The sequence below is a fragment of the Elephantulus edwardii genome, unplaced genomic scaffold (assembly GCF_000299155.1).
Source record: "Elephantulus edwardii isolate Elephantulus edwardi_28Jun2011 unplaced genomic scaffold, EleEdw1.0 scaffold00286, whole genome shotgun sequence".
In the NCBI taxonomy this organism is placed as follows: domain Eukaryota; kingdom Metazoa; phylum Chordata; class Mammalia; order Macroscelidea; family Macroscelididae; genus Elephantulus; species Elephantulus edwardii.
Window position 1 is genome coordinate 2874147 of NW_006400036.1, and position 27211 is coordinate 2901357.

Sequence of the window (27211 nt, forward strand, 5' to 3'; positions counted from 1 at the left end):
ATATGAACTGTTGTTCTGCAGTGGTATCGGTGGTATTGGACATGGGTGTTTTATAAGAGTTCATTAAATTTTTTTCCATTATATTTTCTTATAGCTGACTTGCTCCTTGAAGGGTTTCATAACTACAGATTCCTCTCCAATGGCTATATTCCTATTCCGGGACAGCAGGACAAAGACAACTTTCAGGAGACGATGGAAGCGATGCATATAATGGGCTTCTCTCATGAAGAAATTCTTTGTACGTTTGATTTCTCCAAAATTCTGAGACTCATTTTCATAAAACATACAGCTTTGGTGTAAATAACCTACACACAAATACGGTTCAGAAACTGCCTCTAATTCTATGAAATCCTGAGATGTGTCTTACTGAAAAGCTTTGTATAGCTAACTTATAACACACAATAAATGAAGATACGTGTTTGCTGCATATTGATGACTATTAGCACTGAGTACTTTGCCTTTGTATCCCTCCACAGCAATGCTTAAAGTAGTATCCTCAGTGCTGCAGTTTGGAAATATTTCTTTCAAGAAAGAGAGGAATACCGATCAAGCATCCATGCCAGAAAATACAGGTGAGCTGATGGGGATTGGCTTCCTTTCTAGTTAAATGATGTGCTTTGATGTTCTCCAAGCATATGTTTCAGTGCCAGTATAAATGCACTGCTAAGGCATTTTCTAAGTAAGCTCACCTGGCTGCTTGAGGGCCATGCTGATTCTATGAATGAGAGAAGTGACCCTGATGTGGAGGCAGTGGGCCTTCTGCCCCCACTGTGGAGGTAGAGTGATTGAAGAGAACCTGGGCCCCAGGAGACCACATAACTCTCTGAAGGATGAGCCATAGCTGTGTGGTTCTAGCCAGTTTCTCTATGAATATAAACTCCCTACTCTCAACTACAATGAATTTTTCAAGGGAAGGTGAATGTCTAGATTTTAATATGAAATCTATCTTTTAAGTGTTGAAAGTGGGTTTCACTGTGCACTTTAAAAAGTGTTTGTAGGCCCCACAGGCTTCCAGTTTGTTTTTGAAGCTAGGGTATTCCTCCCCCAAACCCCACTAAAGAAGATTCTCTTCTCTGTATCACCTCGAATGCTCAGTTACCTGAATAACTTGGTTTGATGCACAAAAGCACACATCGTTCACCATGACCAGTGAAGGCTGGCATGGAGCGTGTTCTCTGCCTTTGAAAAGTCCTTTTTTAATAAACAATTTGGGATCTGTTAACAGCTTAATTGAAAGTTGGACAGTTTCCTTCCACTCGATTTACAGCCTCTGAACCCAATATAGGGTCAGGTCAGCTAAGAGGTGGTGCTGGCTTGATGGCAGGGAGTTGAGAGTGAGGGCCTCTTTGGGTGTGTCCTCTCTCTCCTGACCGAATCTTTACCTATCATCTCAGAGCTATCGAATCATTCAGTCAAAGTGGTGCGGTTGATAGACGATCATGCTTTTACCCTATAGCTCTCCGAGATGTTAGCTGGCCTCTTTAAGCCTTAGAGCAAGACATAGATTGGTTCAATTTTGCTTTGCAATCTTTAAAAGACCCATAGATGCAGAGGGATCAGAGGAATGTATTTCTAGTTTTTTGTAACTTTTTAAAATTGTTATTTTAACAAAGGTTTACAGAAAAGTTAGATTTTCATTCATTTAATATTGCACATTTTCCTCCCTCCCTTTTTCTCCCCTCTCCCCCAGTCCACTTTGCAATACACCTCTTATTCCAGTTTGTTGTCCTATAGGGCCTAATCATATATTCCTTTCAGATAATTCTACCCCTCATCTACTCTAATGCAGTGTTCATTATCTATCCCCTCTTCTTAGTCTCTGCCAAGCTCCCATGTCAGTCCTATATTATAACAGTGGTGTTATGCAGTATGTTGTCTAATGTTTTTTAAAAGTGCATTATTTTTCAATGCTGCATTATAATTCATTGTGTGAATGTGTCACAGTTTTTCTATCCACTCATTTGTTGATGGGCACTTGGGCTTCTTCCATCTTATTTCTAATTTTAAAAAAGTGATGTGTGCACTAATCTTTGTTCCGCCCCCGAAAAAAATCCCCCATGCATCTTCCAGTCATATTCTTTATCTGTCAACCTTTTGTATAACCACAACTCAGTGGTTAAAAGCAGATAGTCATTTTCATTATTACCATAAACACAGTGGTTTGTTCTACATAAATACTGTTCCCGTCTGTTCCTGGATAATACAGTTGAATATTACATGCAACTTCAAACCAGGGGGTGGCAGTTCCTATCTAGTGTGTGGCTTCTGGGAAGAAAGGCTTTTGGAAAACCAGCCACTGAAAATTGTGGCACCTGTGGGGTCACCATGAGTCAGCGCTGAGCCACGGCACCTGCTTTCTTGTCTGTTCCACAGACCCTGTTTGCATTTTGGCAGTTCTCTCAGTAATGTCCTTTTTGTGGTCTAGGATCATACATGTTCTTTTTGAGGCCTCCATGTTTCTTTTCATGTGGACCCACTCCTCAGGTCTGTCTTTGTCTTTCACAGCCTTGACTATTTATGAATACTGGCTGTTATTTTGTAAAACAATACCTCGATTTGCATTTGTCTTGTTCCCTTTTGGTAATTTGGATTGAATTTTTGGTAAAAATCTCGCAGAAATGTTTCCTCTGTGGCCTGTCAGGTGGCATATGATGATGCCTCATCCTTTCATTGATGATGTGGACTTTGAGCACCTGGTTAAGATGGTGTGTGTCAGGTTCTCCATTGGGAAATTATTGTTGTTAGGTGATATTAAGTCCATTTCTACCTGTAGCAGTTCCTCAGAACTGTCAGTAGTGGTTGTGGAGGACTGTCTCGTTGTGTCCCTGGATAGATGAAGCTGTGGCTCATGTAGACTACAGTTCTGTAGACTACTCTTTTTTCTGAATCTGTTCTTTCCTTCTTTATCTTTTGCTCTGGACAAGTAGAGACCAAGTAGTTGTACATTACATGGCCACTTAACAAGCTTCTAAGATTCCAAATACTACTTACCCAACCAGGATATGGTCACAAACTTCATAATTAGGCCAGTGGGCTGATAGTGCTTGAGTCTATGGTCATAAGCTCCCCAAACTCAGGAAGCCATTCCATCAAGATGTCTGATTATGTGTAGAATTATCTTTAATTGTGCCTGATGTGTGCTTTTGTAGATATACACATGTTATTTTTTGGTTACTTTTGTTTCAAAATTATAATATGCCATAAATCAAAGTCCATTGCTGTTGAGCTTATTCCAGTTCATAGTAACCCTCCAGACCTGTTTCTGAGGCTATAAATCTTTAATGAAAGGAGACTACCCTTCTTTCTCTTGTGGAACAGGAGTTTTGACTTAGAACTGACCTTTTAGTTAGCATCCTGGCACATTAGAGCCACCAAGACTTCTTATATGTGCCATTGTTGTTTTGTTCCATTGAGTCAGATCCGACTCAAGGCGGACTCTCTAGTGGTTTTTCAGAGGCCATAATCGCACAAGAGGAAATTGCCTGTCTTTCTCCCATGGTGTAGCTGCTGGATTCAGACTATATGCCTTTGAGTTGGCAGTGCAAGTCCTCACCACTGAGCCATCAGAACTCCTGTATACATTACTAAAAGGTCCCTTTTTCTTGTGCTTATTTCAGTGGCATTTTATTTACCTTGCTTAAGTTGTACACACATTCAGTGTTACTTTTCCCATCCCCCAAAGTAACAGGTGTCTTATCTAGCAACCGAATTTCCAGGACCCCTCAGCCCCCAGCCTCTACCTCCTACCAGTCTTAGTAGCCATAAATGGGCATTAGGTTTTTGTGCTCATTTCTTAAGGGAAAGCATCTACTAATTGTTTCCTGCTTTGGTGTGTGTGTAGTTGGCGAAATGTCTTCCAGGCACATGCCTGCTCTAAAATGTTTTGGGGGATTGTATTTTGTGATTTAAACAATTTTAAACATCTTCCTTATTCTGCCCATTATTCTTGCGTTTTTCTTTTTAAATTTTATTTTTTTTAATAACTTTAATGAACATTAACAGAGAATTTGGATTTCCATTCATTCATTGCTGCACTTCTCTACCCGCCCAGCCCTCTCCCCCCCCCGCCCACCTGGCTCCTCTCTTTCAAAAGTAAAAGAAAGACTCCCTCCCTGGTACACAATCCCCCGCACCCCTCCCACCGCCCCAAGTACATTCCACTATGCAACCTTAATTGTGGACTCTTGTGATAACCATAATACCCTATCATACATCGCTTTTAAATTATTCAGTCCCTCATCTGTTTCAGTACAGTATACACAATTTATCCAGTTTTTCTCAGTCTTACCCCCACCCTGATATCAGTCCCATTTTACAGCAGTGGCACCATGCAATATTTGTCCTTTTGCGACTGAGATATTTCACTCAGCATAATGTCCTCCATGCTCACCCATTTTGAATAATATTGAATGAGTTCCTTGTTTTTCAGTGCAGCATAGTATTCCATTGTGTGAATATACCACAGCTTCTCTATCCCCTCGTTTGTTCATGGGCACCTGGGTTGTTTCCAACTCCTTGCTATTGTGAACAGAGCTGCGATAAATATAGGTGTGCATATATCTGCTTGGATGTCAGTTATGGTCTCTTTGGGATATATTCCCAGTAGTGGAATTGCTGGGTCAAATGGTATCTCTATTTGCAATTTTTTGAGAAAGCGCCATACCACTTCCATAGTGGTTGCACCATTTTACATTCCCACCAACAGTGAATAGGGTTCCAGTTTTTCCACAACATTGCCAGCATTTGTTGCTTGCTGTTCTGTTAAATTTTGCTATTCTGACTGGGGTAAGATGATATGTCATAGTTGTTTTGATTTGCATCTCTCTTAGAGCTAGGGATTTTGAACATTTCTTCATGTGCTTGTTGGCCATCTGAATGTCTTCTTTGGTGAAGTGTCTATTCATATCCTGTGCCCATTTTTCGATTGGATTATTTACCTTTATCTTGTTGTGGTGCTCAAGTATTTTATAAATTCTAGATATAAGTCCCTTATCTGACATGTCATTACCAAACACTTTTTTTTTAAATTTTTATTTTTTTTTTTAAATTGTCTTTTATTATTTTTGTGTATGTACTGTCAAATCAGATCTGACTGGTACAGGAGGAGATTGTTCCTCCTTCTCCAGCAGAGCATCTGGTGGATTCTAACCATGCACCATTGGGATTGCAGTACAGCTTCTTGCCTCTAGGCCACCAGAACTCCATTACCAAACACTTTTTCCCAGTCTGTGGCTTCCCTTTTTACCCTGTTGGAGAAGTTTTTGGATGTGCATAGGGATTTGATTCTTAGAAGGTCCCATTCATCTATTTTATCTTCTCCTGCTTGTAGATTTTTTAGGATACTTGGAAGACTGTTTATGTTGTGGATTAGGACTACTAGAATTCTTCCAAGCTTTTCTTTAATGAAGTTTATAGTCCTTGGTTTTAGTCCTAGATCCATGATCCATCTTGAGTTGGTATTCTTGGGTTTTAAGATTCAGTTTGCAGTTAACTTTCCAGAATAAGTAAATATCAGCTAGCCACCTCCTTTTGCTTAAAAATGAGTGTCTTGTTTGAAAGGATAAAGAATAGAAGTAGAAGGATAAAGTGTTTTTATTATTTTTTTATTTATTTAATACCATTTAATGATGACTGAAGTTTTTCAGAGTGTCAGTTGAGTTTGTTATAACTGGATCATTAGTAGACTTTGGATGTTTAGACTTGAGAGATTGACAGACTTTGACACTTCAGTTGCACAGAAACTCTGCCATCTTCTTGGGATGAATGTGATGGAGTTCACGCGGGCTATCCTTACCCCGAGGATCAAGGTCGGCCGAGACTACGTGCAGAAAGCCCAGACCAAAGAACAAGTAAGTGATATCAAGTATTCCTACAGATTTCTTTAATGATAAGGTGGCAGTCACTTGACCTTCACACGGACATGTAAAAAGGTCTTTATTACAAACAAGACGTTTTCATCATAACATTGATTGTAAAGGACACTGTTGAAGAAAATATGATGAAAACACAAAACAAAGAGAGAACTTGTAGCTAGACTTTCTGGAACAACAACAACAACAAAAAAATCCAATGCTAACAAAATGAAACAAGCGAAAATTAATGAAATAAAAACTTTAACTGATTTATAAAAAAGAAAAGCTTGATTTTTATGGATGTTTCTTGGTAATAATTGAGTATATTATCTGTAGTATGTTTACTGTTCTCTTTGTCATTTAAGTTTTTGAAAGTAACTTGAATACACATATATGTACATGAAATACCTTCTCCATCCTGTTTTTCCCTGTGGTTATTTGATCCTGTGGGACAGTTGTCTGTACTTTAGGAGTCAGGCTGGTGGCACTGCTGCTTTGTCCACGTGAAATGGGCCCATGACAGGAACACTGATACATTAGTTACCCAGTCATTGGGTTATTGCTTAAAAAAAATACATTAATAGTTTTGACTCAGTACATCGGGAAGTGATTTTTCTCTAAAAATGCGCCCATTGACTGAGCTCCCTCTAGGCCAAATTGTTTCATAGAACTCAGGATTTTATTTTAGGTAAGTATCATTTCCCACCCTTTTAATTTATTATCCTGATCTTATTTAATCAAACTATTAATGCCCTCTGTTAACATGAAGTGTTAGTTCAGATTTTCTGAGTGCTGTATAATAGTAAACTCTGATGCGAACTATTCATGATTGTGTTCAGAATAAAAGCTTGCTATTGTTTAATTACAGGCAGATTTTGCAGTAGAAGCACTGGCTAAAGCCACCTATGAGCGGCTCTTTCGCTGGCTTGTTCATCGAATCAACAAAGCTCTGGATAGGACCAAACGCCAGGGAGCATCTTTCATTGGAATCCTGGACATTGCTGGATTTGAGATATTTGAGGTACTCATTGCCTTATTCTTTCCTCCTTCCCATCCTCCTTTTTCCTTCCTTCCTTTCTAATTATACTTTTGACCCATTTTGATTGAAGCTCACCGTGCACCAGTTACAGGGCTAGACACAGTGATACCATGGTAAGCAAGACAGGGAAGCTCTTTGTCAAACAATAAGTAACAGCTAACTACTCAGTTTGCAGTTTTGGGAATTTGAGGAAGTGAATCCGATGCTGTGATAAAAAGAACTGGAGAGGCCAACTTTGTACAGCCTGTTTATGGAAAGCCTCATTGCATGCTTGGAAGTGTGAGAGGCAGCAGACCCTAAAACACTTCCTGGGGTATAGAGAGTAGTTCTGAAAGTTCTATGAGTGACCAGAGGTGGCTGACCAAAGGGAGAAATCACTGAAACACGGGGAATAATGGAGCGTAAACAGGAGGGGGTCGACTGTCATAGTCACTAGGGTCAGGATGGTGACGGCTGGGCTGGGATTCATCAGAGCAGCCGTGTGGGAGAAAAATGTGGAATGATAATCATCTGTGTTCTGACAAGATGACTAAAGGAGCTGGTAATGAATGTATTTTCATATGTTCTATTGTTAATTTGACTAGATTTCCCCAAACACTGAAACATACCACCAGTATAAATTACATTGAATATTTATGGTCACTTACTTGTGGTGATTTGAAAAGAAAGTTCAGTACAGTCTCAGAAAACCCGCTGGAGGGTCAGCTACGAGTCTGATTGGAGGACCCAGAGGAAAAAGAAAAAAAAGAAAAGAAAGTTCATAGTTTAGCCACATAAAAATGTGTATCTTTCGCTCTCCTGCATGCTGTAGTTGTTAATGTGCCATAAAGTTGGAACCAGCTGACTTACAAGTTTGCAGAGCCTATAAATCTCATGGAAGGAGATTGCCTGTCTTTCTCCCATAGAGCAGCAGGTGGATTTGACCCATGTGTTTTTAGATTGGTGGCATAACTCCTTACCGCTCACCTCCCCAGGGGTCACACGTTTACAATGGTTTTACAAAGAAGTTAAGAACTTGGCCTCATAAAAATGTTTGTCTTTAATTCTCCTGCATAGCTTGGCTGTATAATAAGGCATAAATACTAAATCACTACTTCCTGATGTCAATATTGTCCTTGTGACTACTATTGGATTTTGAATTGTCTTCTTTTAAAAGGAATCCATTTAAAATGATAAGTTATCCTCATAAAATCTGAACTGTTAATGGAATAACTGTTAATGGAACTGCCACTCTAAGAGATTGCTTTAATATTTACTTGATTTGTGAATAACAAAAAGATCATGAAAGAATGGGTGAATATAAATATATATGTAATAATTATATAAATTGTATTTAAAAACAAAAATCTTTTACCTTTCTATATAGATATATATCAGAAGATCCAGTGAAAGAAAAGACATTGTTTCCAACTGTATTAAAAACAGATCAAATACCTATGGATACATTTAAGGGAAACAGGTGCAAAATGTAGATGAAGAAAAATTTAAAATGCCACTGAGAAAAAGAAGAAAATTGAGCAAATGGAAAAACACACTCTGTTCTTAGGATAATTTTGCATTATTCCCCAAATAATATAACATTTTTGTTTAAAACCTTGAATAGAAATTTTGGTTGTCGTTAGGTGGTACAAAAAGTTAAGCTTCAGCTACCAGTCAGAAAGTTGACGGTTCAATCCCTCCTAGCGGCCTTTTGGAAGGCGGTCCTGGGGACCTGCTTCCAAAGCATCATGAACTTGGAAAGCCTTCAGAGCACTGTCCTGCTTTCAGTGTGTGATATTGCTGTGAGTTGTGATCGACCGGAGGACAGAGAACAATAGAAATTGTAAGGAGAACTAGGCATCCTTACTCTTAACTTGAAAAACAAATTAGAAAAACAACTATGAGATTCACCCCAGTAACAATAGGTAAAGTTACACAAAGCAGCAAACAACAAATACTGATGAGGTTCTGGAGAAATTAGAACCCTTATTCTCTCTTGGGTGGGAGTATAAAATGGTGTAACCACTATTGAAGGCAGTATGGCACTTTCTCAAAAAGATGAAAATAGGAATATCATTTGACTCAGCAGTTGCACTACTGGGAATATACCCTAAAGAAGCCAGAACTTCCTCCCAAACAGATATATGCACAACCATGTTTAGTGCTGCATTGTTCATAATAGCAAAGAGATGGAAGTAACCCAAATGTCCATCAACAAATGAATGGTTAGAGAAACTATGGTATACTCATACAGTGGAATACTATGCAGCACTGAAAAACAAGGAACTCATACAAAATGGGTGGCCTTGAAGTATATTATGCTGAGTGAAATATCTCAGTCACAAAAGGACAAATACTAATGCCACAGTTATAAAATAGGACTGCCATGGGGTTGAGATAAAACTAAGAAAAGAAGGGATAAATAACGAGCTCTGCATTTAAATCAATGAAGGGAAGAATTGTCTAAAAGAAATATATGATTAGGTATTATTTACAATCCAGAATAAGAGGGGCATAGCAAAGTGGACTGGGAGAGAAGAAGAAAATTGTACAACAATGAAAGAATGTTTTAAAAGATAAAAGTGAACTGGAGGTGGGAGGGCTGGTAGGAAGGAAAATGTGTAACAGTGAATGAATGGAAATCCAAGTTTTCTATAAACTTTCATTAAAATATCGAAAAAAAATTTTTTTTAAATTAAAAACACAGAAAAATATAGATGAATGGGATCTTCAAATAATCAAATCCCTATGCACATCCAAAAACTTTTCCAATTGCATAAAAAGGAAAGCCACAGACTGGGAAAAAATGTTTGGTAGTGACTGATAAGGACTTGTATCTAGAATTTATCGAATACTCCAGTACTTCAACAAGACAAAGATAAATAACACAATCACCAAATGGACACAGGATATGAATCAATTAAAAAAGTTGATATATAAAAAAAGAAAAACACAGGTCTATAAAAAAAAGAAAAATTAGTAGTACAGAGTAGTCAAATTCTGAAAAGGACATCAAACACTTATATTAGAACATAGGAAAATTCTGTAAGACTAAAGAATTTCAGCAAGTATTGCTTTGGTATGAATACACTTGTGCTTTTTTTTTTTCCTTTTTTTCCAGCTTTTTCTTTTTTTGACATCTCACATTTATGACAAGAGCCAAAAATATACTGTTCTGCTATTGTGTGTATTGACAATATAACATAGGTGCTAATGCTGCAGTAAGCGGAGCGCTGGATCTGCTGGTCGTGGTTATGCATTTACTTTACTGACTCAGTGGTTTGGCAGGAATGCAGTGATGTAATGTGGCAGCTGAATAAAGGTGCAGTTATCCTCTACTTTATGATCTGATGGAGCCAGCCTCCATTTTTTAAATAACAATTTTCATATCATGGCCTGGTGTTTAGAACCCAACCGTATTGATAGGAAAGGAATGGGTAAAAACAAATGGTGGGAAAAATGAATTAATAATAAAAATGCAGTCATTTTGTGAGCATTATATATCAGAGGTAAAACCCAGTGTCTGCTAGTAGGAGGTTGGTTAGCCGCCCTGGCAGTGCAGTGGTCAAGCTACTGCTAACCGCAAGGTGGGTGATGGTTTGAACCCACCAGCTGCTCTTCAGGAACAAGCTGTGCAGTGTGCTTCTGCACAGATTTATACCCGTGAGAACCTTATGGGAGCGATGTTACTATATCTGTTAAATCTTATGGGTGCAGGGGCCTGGAGCCTCCCTGCACTCTGGGAATTGGCTGCTAGCTAGCATCTTGATGGTGGTCACGGAAGGGAAGTTTTTGGGTCATGTTTGATGTTTGTTACTTCACTTTTTCCCCAAAAGCGGGTGTCCTTGAGCCTTTGACCCAAGGGTGGAGGTCTGCTAGAGGGTGTGTCTTTAAATGAATAGTCTTTAAATAACGCAGCAATCATTTGTCTATTTGCTTTACTGAACAACTTTGAGTTGCTGAGATGCTTCACACTGTTCCATAATCTTCTCAAATAGCATAATGGTTACCCATTATTATTGTACAATGTTTGGATGAGCTTCCACATTGATTCATGGTGGGAAGCAGGAGTGGCATCCACTTCCTAAACTAGATACCTCTGGAAACTCTGCAAACTCTCTAAACTGTTAATGTACAGAAATTATGTTAATTCTAGAACAGAGTTCAGGTCTTTTGTGCAAAGCTTACTCTGAGTCTTATTCAACTTGATGACACTCACTGCTAAATGAAATTAGTGCTGTTTGGAGAAACACTATTCCACTTTGTACATCACTCTTTGTTAATGTGCTGTATGAAGTAACCTGGGTTTTCTGTGATGCTGAACCTTGTGCCATTGGTATATCAAATACCAGAATGGTTTCCAGGTATGGACACTGTTTAGTGGAGTTCCCAGTTGTAAAACAAGTTGGGAAGCAGGAATGGCATCCACTTCCTAAACCACATGCCTTTGGAAACTCTATGAACTTGGAGAAACAGTGATAGTAATGGAAAGGCATTTAGGTCTTTTGTTTATAGAGTTGCTATGAGTCATATTGGACAGCATTCAACAACAACATAGCTATACAGGAAGGAACTGGACTACTATTATAAGGAATGGAGTTACTTTGTATACTTAAATGGAACGTCTTCAAGATACATCTTAAGTAGAAATTTTTTAAAAAAAGATCAAGGAGCCATATGCTACAAATGGTTAAGCATTCATTGCTGACCAAAACATTGATGGTTTAAAATTCCCCCCACCCTACTGACTCTTCAGGAGAAAAACCTAATGATTTGTGGTGGCCTAGTGATGAGAAATTACACTGCAATCCCAAAGGCACACTGTTCAAATCCACTATCTGCTCCACAGGAGAGTGATGGGCAGTCTCTTCCTATGAGATTAAACTGCCTCTGAAAACCCACTAGAAGGTCAGCTGTGGGTCATTTCTGACTCGATAGTACACAACAACAAAGATTACAGCCAACTAAACCTTATGGGGCTGATGTACTTACTCTGTCACCTGAAGTCACTGAGAGTAGTAATCTACTTGACAGCATGAGTTCATAGACTATTTCTAGAGAGAGGTGGATGTGGTTGACCATTAAAACAAGTAGTAGATAGGAGTGAGTGATTTCATTTCACCTCTTCTTACACCTTTTCAGTTTTATACCACATACACCAATTTTAGGGAGCTCTGGTGGCCTAGTGGCAAGAAGCTGCACTGCAATCCTGAAGGCAAGCAGTTCGAGGCCACCAGCTGCTCTGTGAGAAGGATAGGCAGTCTACTCCCCTGCGATTTACGCCTCTGAAAACCCACTGGACGGTCAGCTATGGGTCGGTTCAGACTTGATGGTACACAACAACAACAACAATTTTAAAATAATTTTAAAAAATTATAATTGGTAGCACAGTAAATATGGAAAAGAGACAAATTAATAGCACTTCAGCTAGTAACCAGGGTGTTAAATAGCTAAGATCTCTTTGTCTTCAGGCAATGCACAGTCCATGTGAATAAACACAGTTGAGTAGTTGTGAGTGTTCATACGGCCTCTCCAGTGTGCGTCATGCTAGAAGAGTATTGTCATGAAGGATGGACTTGGCCCAGGCCTTCTAGCAGGACTTCAGCTTAAAACTGTAACTCTGACCTCTCCATGGGTGTGGAAGATTGGAGTGGTTTTTTTCAGACTTTAAATCTCTTCCTTGAGGATTAATTAAACCTTCATTAATTGAAATTTTTTAATAACAAAAGCAGTAATTTATAGGTATCTGCTATTCATGTCAATAGCACAGAGATTGATAAATGTCTATAGTAAATCGAATGATTGCTTTCAGAAACATTTGTCTCTTAGTTCATAGATCCATGTATCCAGTGAACAGCACATTAGAAAAATGGGCAGAGTTAAAGAAATGGTTGTGATGTAAGGAAAGATTCTCATGCTCACTTTCTGAGATATTGCAATAATAAAAAATTAGTGAGAGAAACACAGAAAAGCAGCCAGGAACTGGGAACATCACAGTTACTGAATGCAGGCCATGTGTTAGTCTGGATAAACCTCTACATAACAAGGAAAGATGATTACTTTCTTAACTTGCCAACAAGTAAAGATGATTACTTTTCTTAACTTGCCCTGGAGCCAGAGCCAAGACCAGAGCAGGGTGAGAGAGAAACTGTGCTCTCCAGCTCCCTCCACTTACCTTGCCTCTGCCCTCACAAGTCTCTGTTTCATCTTTTTTTCTCAGTTTCTATCTTGTATTCTTCATTTCTATTCCTTAACTATTCACATTATGAATGGATAATGTCTTACTTGTAGATCATTTAGTTAATGTGAATTTATAATATCGTCATTTTAACAAGTCAGTAGTATCTGGTTAGATTTCGTCCTTTTCTTTTACTGATGAAGAAAAATGCCAGAAAAAGAGAAGAAATAGTGGGCACCTAATTAACAATTTTAATAAAGTTTTAAAAGAACTAGATGACTAATTTTTCCTTCTTCTCTCCCCTGTGTTTGAAAAATGGCTCATCATTTTATAGCTGAATTCCTTTGAACAACTTTGCATCAACTACACCAATGAGAAACTGCAGCAGCTGTTCAACCACACCATGTTCATCCTGGAGCAGGAGGAGTACCAGCGGGAAGGCATCGAGTGGAACTTCATCGATTTTGGATTAGACCTGCAGCCCTGCATCGACTTGATAGAGAGACCGGTGAGGGCGTGCACAGGCTTCTCGGCCTTCAGCTCCTGTGCAGAAAGTGCCTTTGATTTGTGTCTTGGCATAAGCTGAGGTAGAAGGGATCTTGTCCAGTCAGTGTTAAAATAGTTCTCCAGTCTAAATTTTCAAGGAAGGGAATGCTCTGATAAGAAAAAGATTCGACATGTAAGAGGCATGCCCACTGCTCTTCTGTAGCTTCTCCATTCGTACAGCGTGGTTTCTGAGCCATCATGTGTGGATGTACTGCCCCCGCCACACTCACTTCTGCTTACATTAGCATCACCCCACAATGCCTTCCAAAGGTTCAGACTTCCTAGGCAACATAAGGACATTTTAGCTGAGAAAAACATATTTCATGTAAATAAAACTTTAAATAACCAAAGCTTATCCTCATAAGTACAAACATGTTTTTAATTTGGCGATTTATTTTTTAATTTGACATTTCAGCTGTTATTTGATTTTTTTTATCTAAAAAGATTGCCTTTTTAATAGCATATAAAGCATCAGAGATTAATGTTTTGGTTAAATGGAGCTCTGCCATGGTGGTTTAATGTTAAAGGGAAATATGTAATATTAAGTAGAAACTGATGGGACTTCTCTCACTGAGAGTGTCGGAGTAGCTCTATAGTTAAATTCTCAGCTATTGAAAGACTGGTGGTTCCAGTTCATCCAGAGGCAACTGGAAGAAAGGCCTGGTGACCTGCTTACAAAAGGTCGCACCCTTAACAAACCTGTAGAGCATGGAGCATCATTGTACTCTGACACTTGTGAGATCAGCATGAGCCAGGATCAGCTCAGCACTATTGAGATGGACTTGACAGCAACAAGTTTGGGTTTAGTTTTATTCTCTTCACAACTGTTGTTATGTGCCATCGAGTCGCTTGTGAGTCACAGTGACTCTATGTACAAGAGCCCTAAACCCTGCTCTATCCTGTGCCAACCTTATTGTCTCTGACACACCTACCCCCATTACCCAATCCCTGAATCAATCCATCTCATCGAGGGTCTTCCTCTCCTGCTCTGTCCCTCCACCCTCCCAAGCATGATGTCCCTTTCCAAGGACTGGTTCAATACTAGAAATGAAAATCTGATGCACTTTTTAAAAAAATCTCTAAAATTTTTTTATAGTAAGAGATTTAATTATATCATATAGAATGATTCCTTTCAAAATGGAGCGTTAGAGCACTATTTTTCCAGAAGGAAAATACTCAGAAAGAGACACTGTGATGGTAGTACCGTGCCCATCCTGTAGCCAATCTCACCACCTTGCTCTCAAAAAGCTTTTCTAGAAAACTCCTGTAATTGTCGTAGACCATTAAACAAAACTATTCAGTCTCCCAAACCTGTACCTCTGACACTCGTTGAGTCAGAATTGCCTCACAGCTGATCCTTCCTTGGATTTCCAAGGCTGTAAATCACACGGAAAGAGATTGCCTATCTTGGGCTTCTGGTGATGTGAACTCCCAGGGAGGCGCGCTGTGTTGGGGCTAGCATGCGGCTCCCCACAGAGTACGCCACCAGAGCTCCCACGGGCTCTTTAGAAATACCCAGTTAGAAAGTAGTCACAGAGATCTTGACATAAACGGATGAAATAGAAAAATTAAAAGGAGGCAGTGTAATAATAGATATAATCATGCTGTCACAGTCATTTTTAACAAGATTAAATTTGTGTGAGATCCAATTTCAGAATTTAGTGTTTTTGTTAAAAGGGATTTAAAATATAAAAATCATAGTGGAAAGATGGGTTTTTCCCATTATCTTAATATAGAACGTTATTTCTCAAAGTTGTCAGGTGAACAATGTGCATTGAGCTATCTGTCACTCAGAACTGTCTCTTCTCTAGAATTAGCTAATCTTGATTGCCTTTGATTGTTTATTTCTTTTTTAGCTGCTCTGGATTCTTCAAGGTTTTTGGGTGGAGCCATCCACAAATAAGACACTCTCATTGGGCAAGAATTTTCTTGGCATCGATATGCCAGTATTCTGTGGGATCATCTTTCTCTAACCACATTGCTATATTGCTTCATTTTTGTGTAATTTTAACTTCTAGTTCATTTATAAACCGTGTTTGTATATAGGCGACTCTCTGCTAGATAAAAATAAAAATGGGTGTGCCCACAAACTAGTGCAAATTCAGTCATATCTCACAAATTTGTTATGTGTGCAGAACAGTAATAATGGCCCAGAAGCATATCACATCTTGGTGGTGGAATATTTCATTTTGTTTTCATGTGTATCCTACTTAGACCGGCAAAGGGCAAATCATCTCACTGATTTTTGGGTTCCTCAAGAATAAATGACAAATCAGGAATTTTTCAAGAAAGTTTTACAATTGTCATTTAAAATAATAATATTCAGTGTCTACCCTTGGTGGGTTCATAACTTTGTACAACCACCACTATTATTTAAAACATTCCAAAATGTTTTATCGTACAAAGAGAAACACTATGCCCATTAGCAGTCCCCTCCCCCGCACCATTCCCTGTGAACTACTGGTCTGCATTTCTGCATTTTGCCTTTCTGGCCCTGTTGGCTCTGTCTAGCTCTTTTCCAAGTGAATTAATTGAGTAACAAAAAAATAAACTCCGATATGATTGTTTAAAAAATATATGTAAAATGATTGGTGACTGATCTTATTCCCCTCCCTATATTCTCTGTAATAATCATTTTAACTAATACATCAACTATAAAGTGGTAGAATTTAATTGCCACTAAAACAGAAGGTTTAATTTATAAGAAAGTAAAATATCTATAGTATTCCAACTATTTGAGCTTTCATTATTTATCTAGCCCATCATCAAATATAAACCTTCAGTGTAATCTTATCACCAATTTCTTTCAGGCCTTTTTAAAATTAAAACAAGAACGTGTTGCTGTCAAGTCAGAACTGACTCATAGTTGATCCTCAGATCAGTTGATTTTCAGAGTAAATCACAAGGGAGAAAATTGCCCTTCTTTCCCTTTGGGGATTAAATCCGAGTACCTTTGGGTTGACAGTGCAGCTCTCTACCCTCTTGTCCACCAAATCTCCCTAAAAAGTAAAATTAGTTTACTTAAAATTTACTTGTTTATGAGTTCCTTAGTTATTTACTCATTTTCTTACCTATTCTTACTTAGCAGATTGAGATCACAGCATTTAAATTGCAGTCATTTGTAGTTTGGATATTACTTTGAAATTTGGTAATTTCTGTATTGTAGAGTTCAAATTGTTTGGGACATTAAGCTGTCAAATGCAGTGGAGAAAGTCGCTGGTATTTGAAGTGTCATGCAGTGTGTCAGCTCCTCTTCCCTGTCCTTGGCAGGCTAACCCGCCTGGTGTGCTGGCCCTTTTGGATGAAGAGTGCTGGTTCCCGAAAGCCACTGATAAAACCTTTGTTGAAAAACTGGTTCAGGAGCAGGGTTCCCACTCCAAGTTTCAAAAACCTCGACAACTAAAAGACAAAGCTGATTTTTGCATCATACATTATGCAGGGAAGGTAAGAGCCCTTGTTGGATAAGTAGATGTAAATTATGTTTGAAGTTTTACGAAAGCATGTAAAAGGATTATTGTTGTTGTTTACTGTAGAGTTGGAACTGACCCATAGCTGACCCTCTGGTAGGTTTTCAGAGACAGTCAATTGCGTGGGAGTAGAGATTGCCCAACCTTAATCCATGGAGCAGCTGGTGGCCTCGAACTGCGTGCCTTTGGGATTGCAGTGCAGCTTCTTGCCACTAGGCCACATTGGTCTATGGAAGTTTTTGGCTAAAGGTTAAAATGTCATCTGTTTGCTTTTCCCTCATCTCCTCACTTTGGGCTTGGGCCCGGTGTAGGTGGACTACAAGGCCGACGAGTGGCTGATGAAGAACATGGACCCTCTGAATGACAATGTGGCCACCCTCTTGCACCAGTCCTCAGACAGATTTGTGGCAGAGCTTTGGAAAGATGGTAAGGATGTGCTTATGTTTGTAATTAAGCTTGGCTGGAACCTTTTACAATTAAAGTTTATGTATGGTATGGTTCTCTTATTGTATGTACGTACAGATATATATATATATTTTATTTTATTTCATTTTTTTTTTACTTTAAAACTCTCTTCTTTCCCTAGAGCAGGGCTGCCATTATATTGGATGGAGTTGATCCATTTTAAGAATACTTGGGCTAAGAAATGGATAACAGGACCTTTACCTTCTGTGTCAGATGCTGGGTCTAGAAGTAGGGCCAGAAAGGACTAGCCATGTGCCTCAAGCCTCTCCATTCCTAATTCAGCCATGATCCAAAGGCCTGGGGACCCTCAAGCCAAGAAGCTGTACACACCCCTGCATTTTCTCACTCAGCGACAGTGTCAGCTAGTGCCCTCTACACGCACGCCCACACACACTCTGGCTGAATAGACTCGGACACCCGCTTACAGAGCAGTTGCTTTTATTTGCGTCACTGCTTATACTTCTTTTGTATACTTGAAACTCAGGTAGAAATTTGATAGTTTTATCTTAGACTAAAAGGTTTTACTAATACTAGAGAAAATGAAATTTTTGGTGTATCCCTGCATTGTGGGAACCAATATCTCCTATTTGAGCTTCGCTCTCACAGATGCATTCCATCCTGATTCTGTGTCATCTTTCTGCTGGCCGTAGACTATGCAGGGCCTCATGATGCTGCCCTGTTTGGGCCTTGACTGTGATGCCAGATTCTCCCTGGCTTTTTCTAGAACATCTAGACTTTGTAACCTTGATTTCTTAGGAGAGGAAAAGAAACATGGAAAGCAAAAAGGCAGGGAGTTATGGCTGCTGGAATGAAAAGAAAGAGAAAAGTGAATACAGAAAAATTAGTAGGAGCCAAAATTGCCATATGAAAGATTCTCTGCTCCAGATGACGTGAACATGCCTGGAGGCTGACAGCCGGTGAGTTCTATAAAGAGATTATATGCCTGAGGGGCAGGTGGCAAAAGGTTAGGTTTCCAGGAGGTTAAAACGGAAGCTCCTAGTCTTTCTCCTGAGTGCACACTATGCTGCTCTTTATGTCAGAAACCTAAGCAGTTGATGGATGGGACCAGAGAAGGAAAGCTGATGTGCAGTTTGCAGTCTTAAGTAGAAGGTCAGCAGAGAAGAGACATCTCATCAGTGAGATGGAGTGGCACAGTGATGGCAACAGGGGGCATAAGATCAGTGAGGGTGCTGCAGGGTCCCCATGGGTCAGACTCCACCCAGTGGCACCTAACAGTGCAGAGGATGCTCTAAACCCAGAAGCTAGGGATGGGAGAAACTGGCGCAGGAAACTCTAAATGTCTAGGGTCCACAGAAGAGAAGGAAGGAATAGTATAGCCATCAACAAGTATTTACTTGTTTTTGAGAATGAATTTCATTAAGACAACAGGACTCTGTGCAGTACTCAGCCCCTTCCACCTGGATCTTTGAGTCCAGGAAAGGGAGTGAGGAGAGATGCTTACAGACTCTTCCATAACAAATCCATATATGATAAACACCAATTGAATGAAACAAAATTCCTTTTTTTAGGATGGGTAACAGGAAGGGGCTACCCTTTTCCTGGGGGCTGAGTTAGAATGCCATAGAGGAAGAGGCATTTTGTCTTATCCTTGAAAGTCTGATTAGTTGAATAGTATCCCACTTTTATTGAGAACTTGTTAAGAGCTAGGTATTTTAAGCTCTCATTTATAAGCATGTACATCATAATCATGACTTAAATGTCTGGAAATGGGTTATACGAACTAGCTCAACTAGGGAGGGGTTAGTAGGATGTGGGAAGGGTGAGGATAAGGGAAGAGAATGATCCCATTAAGGAAGTGCAGAGCCACAGCAGGGTGATAGGGGCTGAGATACCACAGCAGGGTGCTAGGGCCTGAAACACCACAGCAGGGTGGTAGAGGTTGAGACACCACAGCAGGATGATAGGGGCTGAAACACCACAGCAGGGTGCTAGGGGCTGAGACACCACAGCAGGGTGCTAGGGGCTGAGACACCACAGCACAGTGATGGAGATCTTCAGCTGTGGTCAATGCACCATTGATCTTTAGAGTAGGAGGGGCCCAAATGGGGGCAGGAGTAGGAAGTGAGCCTGGGTATGAGGTGGACTAGGCAGAGAACCCTGACTGTCAGTCTCAAGTGGAATTTAGACTTGAAAGAGTAAGTAGCTGGAAGCCACTGAAGCGTTGTGATCCAGGATAGTAACACTTGAGGAAGCGCAACAGCAGCAACTCGGAGGGTGGTTTGAAGAGAGAGACCCCAGAAGTGGGGAGTTGGGAGGTGAATGGAAAGAATGTCTGAGGAAGAAATGGAGAGGTGTAGGGGGTTTTGTTAATGTCACAAAGAGCTTTTCTCTTACTTCATTCTGTGTAAGAAGCATGCATTTTGAAAGTAGCCAGTTGCAGTGAAATCAGCTCTGAATCACGGTGCCTCCATGTGCTCCCTAGAGGATTAAGTGGCTGATATGTTAGCAAAGTAGAGTACCAGGCTTTTCTTCCGTTGTGCTGCCAAAATTTTATAATCTAGTTGAGAAATCAAGATATGTACACAACCACAATAACAGAACTCTTTATCTTAGTTTTTACCTTAGTTCCAAGTTTTTTGGGTGTCCTCCCATTTCCTTTTCATCCCATCCCTTTATTCTCACATATCAGAAAAGGCTTTGGTAGCAATGGTTCAGAGGTTTTAGAATGTGAGAGTGGGAGACAGAGGAGGTGGGGGTTTAGAAGAATGATCGAGCAATGTGTATGGGTAAGGCCATATTTAGAGGTTCTTTAACTTCTTTTTGGTGCATTCCATTTAACAGACACAGAAATGTTACGTAAGTGCTTAGAGGAAGGCCTTGCAACCTCACGGAGTACCTCTGGCCCAAGCACAAGCCCTGCTTGTCTGCACAGTGCTCTGGCCTCACAGTCTATACCTTTTCCCATGCATGTAGCCCAGGACTTCCTAAATGGGTGTGGCTTGGGAGCGGGGTTGTCCAACTTCCGTCAGAAATCTTAATTCAGCCCAAGTTTGATTTGATTGTTCTGGCTTCTGCCCTAAGTGTTCACCATCCTGATAATGTTGCTATTACCAGGAATTCCTTTTGTCCAGGACAGAGGCAGACAGTTAACTCAGTATAACCTCCAGAATGGATCTCAGACTCATGTTCTATTGGAAAGGTTCACTCACAGGGTGAAGGGCAGACAGGAGGTGGGACTGGTGTCCAGTTTGAGGATCTTCCATAGAAAGTGAGCAGCAGGCATAGAAGTTTGGAGAGGGTTCCACAGTGGAGAGCTTATCATTGCTGGTCACCTGGATGGAGAGCTCTCAGAGGACACAGGGAAATGAATCAGCCATGGAAAGACACCTGATTTCGTCAACAGCTATGTCTTGGAGAGGGTACAATCAGAGTGCTCCTTGGAGGCAAAAATGATAAGATCTTCATCTCGCAGAGACATCATGCTTGGGAAGGTGGGAGGAAATGAAAAAGAGGACCCTCAACAAGGTAGACTAACACAGTAACTGCAGCAATGGGAGTGTGTCAGAGATTGTGAGGATGACACAGGACAGGACAGAGTTCAGATCTGTTGTTTATAAGGTTGGTATGGGTCGTACTTGACTCAACAACACCTATCAATGACATAGCCACTTAAATGCGAAAAAAAAAGAAAATTACAGACTGACCATGGGTGTGAAGTAGCTTGCCATGGAGACAGAATACATTGAGTATAAAAATATTTTGTTTTAAAATAGAGCTTGTTTTGGGGTGTTGGATAATTTACTCCAGGCCAGAACAGAGAAATAAGACTTATTGTTGGCAGCCCTGCCCTAGAGATTCACAGCACCCAACTTTTTGGTAAAAGATTATCTTTTGGAGTCTCTTACTAGCTGCATAGGATGTTTGTCACTTCTTGCGGGTTATATACAGAAAGAGTTAAAATAAAGATTACCTTTTTAGGTAAATACTCCTCTCAGGATATCTTCATGAGTAATAACATAATAAACAAATACCATCTTATAATTATGATCTGAAGTTTTTAAATGTTTAATTGGCAAAATCTTAGAATATATCATATTGTGGGTTTTAACATTATGCGTCAACAGAACTTTTAATTTTGCTTTCTTTAATAGTAGTTACCTGTCCTTTGGGAACTTATATTTGAAGTAAAAATTATGTTGCATAGTAAAATGACATGGTGGTGTGAATTTTTACAATCAAAGCCACTATTGTTTACATTTCTCACAGTTCTCTAATTTACTGCAGTCTTGTCCTAACTGGCTAGCTGCAAGATAATTTCATGATAGACAAGTCAAGTAATGCCATGTTACATCCTTCATTTTACATGATAATCATTTACCATTAAGATGCTCACACCTGGAGGTGGGAATGTGCTCTTTCGATTGAATTTAAATTTATCTTATAAAGAACTTTGTCCAACTGTGCAAATTCTCTATTGAAACTATAAAGTTTGCATGAGATCTGCTCTGGACAAGCTACCTTTGTAGCCCAATTTCAAAGTTTACTTGTGATGTCAATGTCTCTCACACTAACTGAAGTGTTTGTGTATTTGCTCTTCTGTCCTCCTGTTTTTGCTGTTTCTCTGCTTTAGAGATTCAGAATATTCAGAGAGCTTCTTTCTATGACAGTGTTTCTGGTCTTCATGAGCCACCAGGTGAATGGATAAAGCCTGTAGGTCTTCCAAAACAGAAGGGTTTTGAGCCCACAGGAACAGCTCGTGGGGGCTGGCAGGGTGGTTGGGAGGGCAGGGTAGCCTGAGGGGCTGGGGTTGGTCTCTGGGTTTCTGTTTTCGTTTTGCTCATAGGATTGCATGAACCCTTCATTTCACGCATCATTTTATTATACTTCAAGGTGACTGTTTTGAGTGCATAAAAAAAAATTCAATTGCTACTGCCTATACATTGCTTCTTCTTTTATGCATAGCATTTAGAGCTCTGGATAGTAAAAGGTATGCCATTACCTTTCCAAGTGTCCTTTTAATGCACAGCCCACTGGGAGAATGGCTAGTATTGATCTGCTAGCTGATGATCTTCTGTGCCTGAGTCACCACTGAGTTTTTAACTCTAACCAATTCTAAAAAGTTGGGTTGGTTTTAATTATTTTTCCTATAAGTCACATTTTGTGGGAAAAAAAATTACTTATCATATTGTCTTGTTCTCACCATTGTATCTTTTGTTGGGAATTCGTGTGCCTATCCAGCTACTTGAGTTTTTAATTTGATCTAGAGACACTGAAACTGTAAGACTTGGTATGTGCAAGTCAAGACTAGGAGTAGACTGTTAGAATTCTTACATCAGACTTTTAAGTTGAGCCCAGAAAGTTTGGATCTTATGATCTGAATCCTTAGCCCTGTTTTGAAACAGTGTAATGGTGAATGGTGTGTAATGTGTTGAGCTGATAACCAAAAGGTTAGCCATTTGAATCTGCTAGTTGGCTCTATGAGGGAGAACCGAGCAGTTTTGCCTCAGAAAGATTTCCCGTTTTAGCAACCCAACAGAGGGTCACTATGAGTCAGAAGTTGACAACAGTAAGTCCTTAGCTCTCTCTGTGAGAGAGCCCAGCAAGCCTCAGATAGGAATGGAACCCACCCAAGCTTCTGACTGTTGATTGAAACTGACATGTGGCAGACTCTAAAGATAAAGTGACATTTATCATCAAATTCCCATTATCATTTTAAATATGCTGAGATTCTAATCCATCTCAAATGTTATTTTAAACATTGTGAAGAAATGTACCTATTTTAATCTAAGTCAAGAGGCCCCTCAGCAGCTCTCACTCACATACTCTGAAAAGATGAGCTTGCAAGCCTGGCTGGTGGGAAATAGGGTGGGTGGATGGACCATTCCGGAGAATGTGTGAGTTGTGCTGAAACGTCCCCAGAGGGAGAAATCTTAACCTAGTCCTCTTTGGCCTCTGGAATACTGGAAAAGGAATAGAGGAGAGCTGAGAGAGTGTGGAGGTAGTTTTGAGCTAGTTTTGTTAAAAGGTTAGTTCTTGATCTTTTGGACTTTTTGTCCATGTCCTCTTAGATTAATTTCCTTGAACTCTTTTGAATTCCCAGTTTCTTGTTCTGTACTGTTAGTTCTTCCAGAACAGGGACACAGCTTCTTTGCACTTACTGTAAGCTCCTGTGCACCTGGCACACAGTAATTGCTCCATCAATAAGTTGCTGAGTGAGGCAATAGGTTGGTGGGTGAGCCCATACACCACATCTCATTTTCTGATGTGGTAGCTTTATTGACTTCTGGATTCTCCCTCCTCTGAAACATAGATGGAACCAGTCTTTGGGTGTACATACTAGGTACTTCCTGCCCTAGAAGACTCAAGTACAGAGCGTCTCCTACATGACAGCATTTGGGCAGGGCCACCGACCTACCTTTGTTACCCTCAGTGCTAAGAATGCGCTGCTCTGTTTCTCTCCTTTAGGAGCCCTTGGCTGTGTTGCTCCTTCAAACCAGGCACCAGGACTCAAGCTCTGCTTCTCCTGAAGGCTCATCAATCCTTTATGGTCTAAGCTTTCTATATTTAATTTTTGTAGCAAAATGTTTTTCACCTCCAAAGGGGCTTATGGATTCAAATATATGTGTGCAGTTGGATTCGTAGGAAACCCTAGGAAAGTTTAACATGAGAATTTGAAGGAATTAGTGTTTTTAGTAATTCTCAGAAGGCCATGAAGTTTTGTGGTTTGACTGGTCTCTCTCAGGGGTTTTATTGATTTTTGTTTTTATTTTACTATTACTATGAATTGAGTATGGATGAAGATGTTCATAAAGATTAAATTGTGATTGTCTTTGACATACAAACATGTATTAAACATCTCTAATGCTAGAGGGACCCAGGGAGCTCTGGTGGCTTAGTGGTGAGGAATTGCATTGCCAACCCCAAAGGTATGTTGTTCGGATCCAGCAGCTACTCCATGGGAGAAAGATGGGAAATCTTCCTCCTGTGTGATTTACCGTCTCTGAAAACCCTCTAGATGGTCAGTTATGGGTCATTTCCTGCTCAGTGGTACATAGCAACGTGACTACATGGAGTCTGGACTTCTAAATACTGCAAGAAATAAAAACTCTCCCCAAAATCAAACTTGTTGCCACTGAGCCAGATTCAACTCCTAGCTGACCCTCCAGAGGTTTTGGGTTCCCCCCCCCATTCATTTATTATTGCACTTTTTCCCCCTCCCAACCCTCCCCCCTAGTACACTACACTCTTGGAAAAGTAAAACAAAAAATCTTTCATTGTTTTACCATCCCTCCTCCCAGGTCCACTCCACTACGCAGCCATCACTCTGGATTCCTGTCATGACAAAAATACTTAATCACATATCCCTTTTAAACAGTTTTCTCCCTCATCTGTTTCAATGTAGTATACATTATTGAACCCATCTTTCTCAGTCTCCTCCCAACCCCGAGGTCAGTCCTGTTTTACAACAGTGGCACCATGCAGTATTTGTCCTTTTGTGACTGAGATACTTCACTCAGCATAATGTCCTTCAGGGTCACCCATTTTGAATAATATTGCATGAGTTCCTTGTTTTTCTGCAGCATAGTATTCCATTGTGTGCATATACCACAGCTTCTCTATCCATTTCTTTGTTGATGGGCACTTAGGTTGTTTCCAACTCCTTGCTATTGTGAACAAAGCCTAGATAAACATGGGTGTGCATATTTCTGCTTGGATGTCAGTTATGGTCTCTTTAGGGTATATTCCCAGTAGTGGAATTGCTGGGACAAATCGTTATCTCTATTTGCAACTTTTTGAGAAAGCACCATACCTCCTTCCACAGTGGTTGCACCATTTTACACTCTCACCAACAGTGAATAAGGGTTCCAGTCTGTCCACAACCTCGCCAGCATTTGTTACTAGCTGTTCTGTTAAATTTTGCTTTTCTGACTGGGGTGAGATGATATCTCATAGTTATTTTGATTTGCATCTCTCTTAGAGCTAGGGATTTTGAGCATTTCTTCATGTGCTTGTTGGCCATCTGAATGTCGTCTTTGGTGAAATATCTGTTCATATTCTGTGCCCATTTTTCAGTTGAATTAATTACCTTTATCTTGTTGTGGTGCTCAAATATTTTATAAATTCTGGATATAAGTCCCTTATCTGGTATGTCATTACCAAATACTTTTTCCCCGTCTGTGGCTTCCCTTTTTGCCCTGTTGGAGAAGTTTTTGGATGTGCATAGGGATTTGATTCTTAGAAGGTCCCATTCATCTATTTTATTTTCTCCTGGTTGTAAGCTCCAGAGGGTTTTTTCAGAGACTGAATCACATGAGAGGAGATTGCCCATCTTTCTCCCTCAGAGCAGCTGGTGGATTCCAACCACCTACCTCTGGGGGTTGCCAGCACAATTCCCACCTGACTCGGCCACCAGAGAACATTTATGAATAGTAATAGAGAAATAGCATCATGCAGTCATGGAGTGGACACAGACTTTTTGAGAATAAAAATGACAGAGTGGAGCAGAGGGTTTCAAAAGCATCAGAAAGCAAGAGCAGAAAGAAGAAAAAGAAACAGTGGAGACCCAGTCCCGTACAGAGTACAGGCGTCTTCCAGTTTCTTCTACAAACCCAAGGACAGCTTTCTTGTAAATATGTTTTGCAAGTCTAGACTTCTGGGATAAACCAGAAGTGGAGGTGCATGCAGAATACACTAGTAGAATCGATTGTAGCCCCCCCAGTTAAAGGCAAGGCTTTTCAATTTAAAGGTCTACAGTAATAGGTATGAGTGACAGGCTCAATCCAGACAGGGCTGGAAGGAAAACACTGTCATCTGTCTTAGCCCACGTGTGTGTGCCTGCATTTTCCCGTGTAGCAGGGCGTTTAGCACCCCTGACCTCTTCAATGCTGTATTGCCGCCGTTGCACTTGGAAGGACACACCAGAGACAGAGTAGGAAGGACTGTGATGCAAGTTTTTAAAAGCTGATGGAGCTGTAGCTAGACCCTTTCAGCTTCGTAGAAGCCGCACTTGCAATGTGCCAGCAGAATTCACTTAGGACTCAGAAGCAGCAAGGATGGGCCAGTTTCCTGTTCAGCAGGACTTCCAGGCCATTGTTTCTCAAGCTCTTCTGAGTCGGCCCTTATCCTCTGACACTGCTTATTTCTCTTTTCTCTTACATTCTTGCCATAATGGGGACAGGGGCAGGAAGGTGTTTACCTTAGAGGTGGTTTAAAACTAGAGCTTTGACTTGTTTCCTTCTAGTTCAACTCTTAGCTGAGAATTTGTCTCTTAGCTGAGAATTTGTCTTTCGAACCAAGAAATTAAAGAGCTGAGCAGAACATTTCAAAGGACAGCTCAGGATGACAAAGATACTATAATCAAATGTGCAAAGAACTGGAGTCAGAAAATCAAAAGGGCTGAACTCACTCAGTGTTTTGTTTTGTTTTTTTCAGTAATGAAAGAGCGTAATTTATTGTCTAATCTTTACATGTGTAATGAAAACTTAGAAAAGCTACAAAAATTACTACACTTACTTACCAGAGAGACATGAGTGTGTTCTAGGCAAAACAATTTAGAAAAAAATTATTGACATCTTCTGTATATTGGGGTATGACTTAGACACTCAATAAGACAGAAAATGTCTTTCCATTCATGATCATTTAAGAAGTTGACTCTTTGCACTCTTTTCCATGTGAGCCAAAACTAATCTGCACCACTGTCACTTTCTTCTGCTATAGTAAGATA

The 27211-nt window shown here is 40.0% G+C and overlaps 1 protein-coding gene across 1 annotated transcript in view; it reads left to right on the plus strand.

Annotated features, from left to right (window-relative positions):
- Nucleotides 1-27211, plus strand: part of MYH10 (myosin, heavy chain 10, non-muscle) — a 163271-nt gene that overhangs the window by 82033 nt on the left and 54027 nt on the right. Inside the window, exons 10-17 of the mRNA XM_006900506.1 lie at nucleotides 95-238; nucleotides 477-572; nucleotides 5731-5849; nucleotides 6721-6873; nucleotides 13383-13556; nucleotides 16865-17038; nucleotides 17373-17487; nucleotides 22118-22180. Coding sequence (XP_006900568.1) covers nucleotides 95-238; nucleotides 477-572; nucleotides 5731-5849; nucleotides 6721-6873; nucleotides 13383-13556; nucleotides 16865-17038; nucleotides 17373-17487; nucleotides 22118-22180 — 1038 coding nt within the window. The remainder of the gene's footprint in view (nucleotides 1-94; nucleotides 239-476; nucleotides 573-5730; nucleotides 5850-6720; nucleotides 6874-13382; nucleotides 13557-16864; nucleotides 17039-17372; nucleotides 17488-22117; nucleotides 22181-27211) is intronic.